Source organism: Cucurbita moschata, unplaced genomic scaffold, assembly GCF_002738365.1.
Source record: "Cucurbita moschata cultivar Rifu unplaced genomic scaffold, Cmos_1.0 Cmo_Scf00075, whole genome shotgun sequence".
Classification (NCBI taxonomy): domain Eukaryota; kingdom Viridiplantae; phylum Streptophyta; class Magnoliopsida; order Cucurbitales; family Cucurbitaceae; genus Cucurbita; species Cucurbita moschata.
In genome coordinates this window covers 714,997-716,767 of record NW_019268591.1, presented here as the reverse complement: position 1 = coordinate 716,767, position 1,771 = coordinate 714,997, and the positions used below count along the sequence as shown (strand labels likewise).

Here is a 1,771-nt window from a genome sequence, read left to right as displayed (position 1 = left end):
ATACGTTATCAAAGTGTGGTTGTTGCTTATTTTCTTTTAGCTTAGAACAATTACTTTCTTAAAACTGATTCCCAAACGCTTTCTAAAACATTTTTGTCCCAATTTTCAAAAATATTTTTTTGTTGAACAGAGGCGTAGACTTACTCGAAGGTGAGAATAAGTAGTGTACAATTACATTGTAAACGAGTAGGATTGAGTAGGAGTATGGCACCGAGTACTTGTCTCCCTTCAATAACCTTGGGGCTGTTTGGGTTGAGAGTCTATGAGGAGCATACCGCGTACCACTGTATTGGGAATAGGAATATTGTAGTTTTTGAAAGGGTCAAAATTGGAAGGTGAAGCAAGTCAATGACCGAGTTCCTCTTAAAGTGGTGTGGCCGTGGGTAACCCATTCATTGACTCGACTTCAGATTGTTGGCATCATCGCACTCGTCACCTCTCACTGCTATTGCTACTCCACGCAGAAGAGACCAAATCAACCACTCTTAAAGACTAATAAGAACAAGCCACCATTTACCAAAATGACGGTTATACCCTCAGGACCTTCTCAGAACATGCCCCGCCTGCAAACCTTCATAATCTTCTACTCCTTAGTTGTCTTTCTCTCCTTCTTGGAAAACCCCATCTTCCCCTTTTCTCTATATATAAAAATCCCTTTCTTTCCATTCTCAACCCAAATCAATCCAACCCCACTTCTCTCTAAACCGATCTCAATGGCCGGAAACAACCAAATCCCCCAATCGGAGTCGGGATTCGAAGACTGGCTGCCGGAGATGGCGTGCAAGCTCGGGGGAGAGGGGCTGATCGGAGAACTCTGCAACGGATTCAATCTGCTGATGGACCCTGAGAAGGGAGTGATCAATTTGGAGAGCTTGAAGAGGAATGCGGCGGCGCTAGGGCTGGGAGATCAGTCCGACGAGGAGCTGAGAGGCATGTTGAGAGAAGGGGATTTCGACGGCGACGGCGCTCTCAATCAGATGGAATTTTGTGTTCTTATGTTCAGATTAAGTCCGGAGTTGATGGACGCCTCCCGCTACTGCTTCCAACAAAGTCTCCGTCCAGACTTTCCCAATTTTAATTGATTTATTTATTTATTTATTATTATTATTATTATTAGTGAAATATATATAAAAGAAAACACAAATAAATTTGAGTCTCTGCCTATTAAGTTTATTACAACAACATTTACACAACAAAACAAAATAAACAAATTATTGAAGAATTGTAATGGGCGACAAAAAGATCATTACCCTATATGTAAATCTAGCCATGCTTTTTTTGGATTTTCATATATAATAAGAAAAATAAATATTTGATTTATCTCTTTTATCTCTTTTCAATCAATCTTTTTACAATCACTTTTTATTATTATTATTATTATTTGATTTAGTTGGTATAGGTAAGGTTAGATTCTTATATGATTGACTTAAGTCAAAGTCACCTTGGTGTATCCATGTTAGATTTAATCCAAACTTAATTTCAAATAATTTAATTAGTTGAAATGAGTCATATTAACTTTAAACGCTTCCAAAACTATAACAACGCTTCTAAAAAAATGGTAGAAAATGATATAAGCGTATCAACCAAGAAGCTGCGCTAGAGTTGTCAGAAAATTTATAAATTTTGAAGATAATTTTTAAAATAAACTCTATTAGAAGTTAGTATAAGTATAGAGATTGGAAGGGTAACTTATAATTTAAGCATAAAATTAGTTGGGCCTCCTTTATTATTTTTCCCTAAATGGTGGAAATCCGGATCAGACTTGGAAAAA

General features: G+C 37.0%; 1 protein-coding gene across 1 annotated transcript; it reads left to right on the top strand.

The window, feature by feature from the left end:
- Positions 1-434: 434 nt before the first annotated feature.
- LOC111438477 (calcium-binding protein PBP1-like) lies at positions 435-1,293 on the top strand. The gene has a single exon (XM_023076390.1). It carries the CDS (start codon positions 522-524, stop codon positions 1,080-1,082), a length of 561 nt encoding a protein of 186 aa, XP_022932158.1. The 5' UTR covers positions 435-521; the 3' UTR covers positions 1,083-1,293.
- The last annotated feature ends 478 nt before the right edge of the window (positions 1,294-1,771 follow it).

What these genes read in the sequence shown, in the direction of transcription:
- LOC111438477 (XM_023076390.1), top strand. Translation starts at nt 522, where the DNA reads ATGACGGTTATACCCTCAGGACCTTCTCAGAACATGCCCCGCCTGCAA.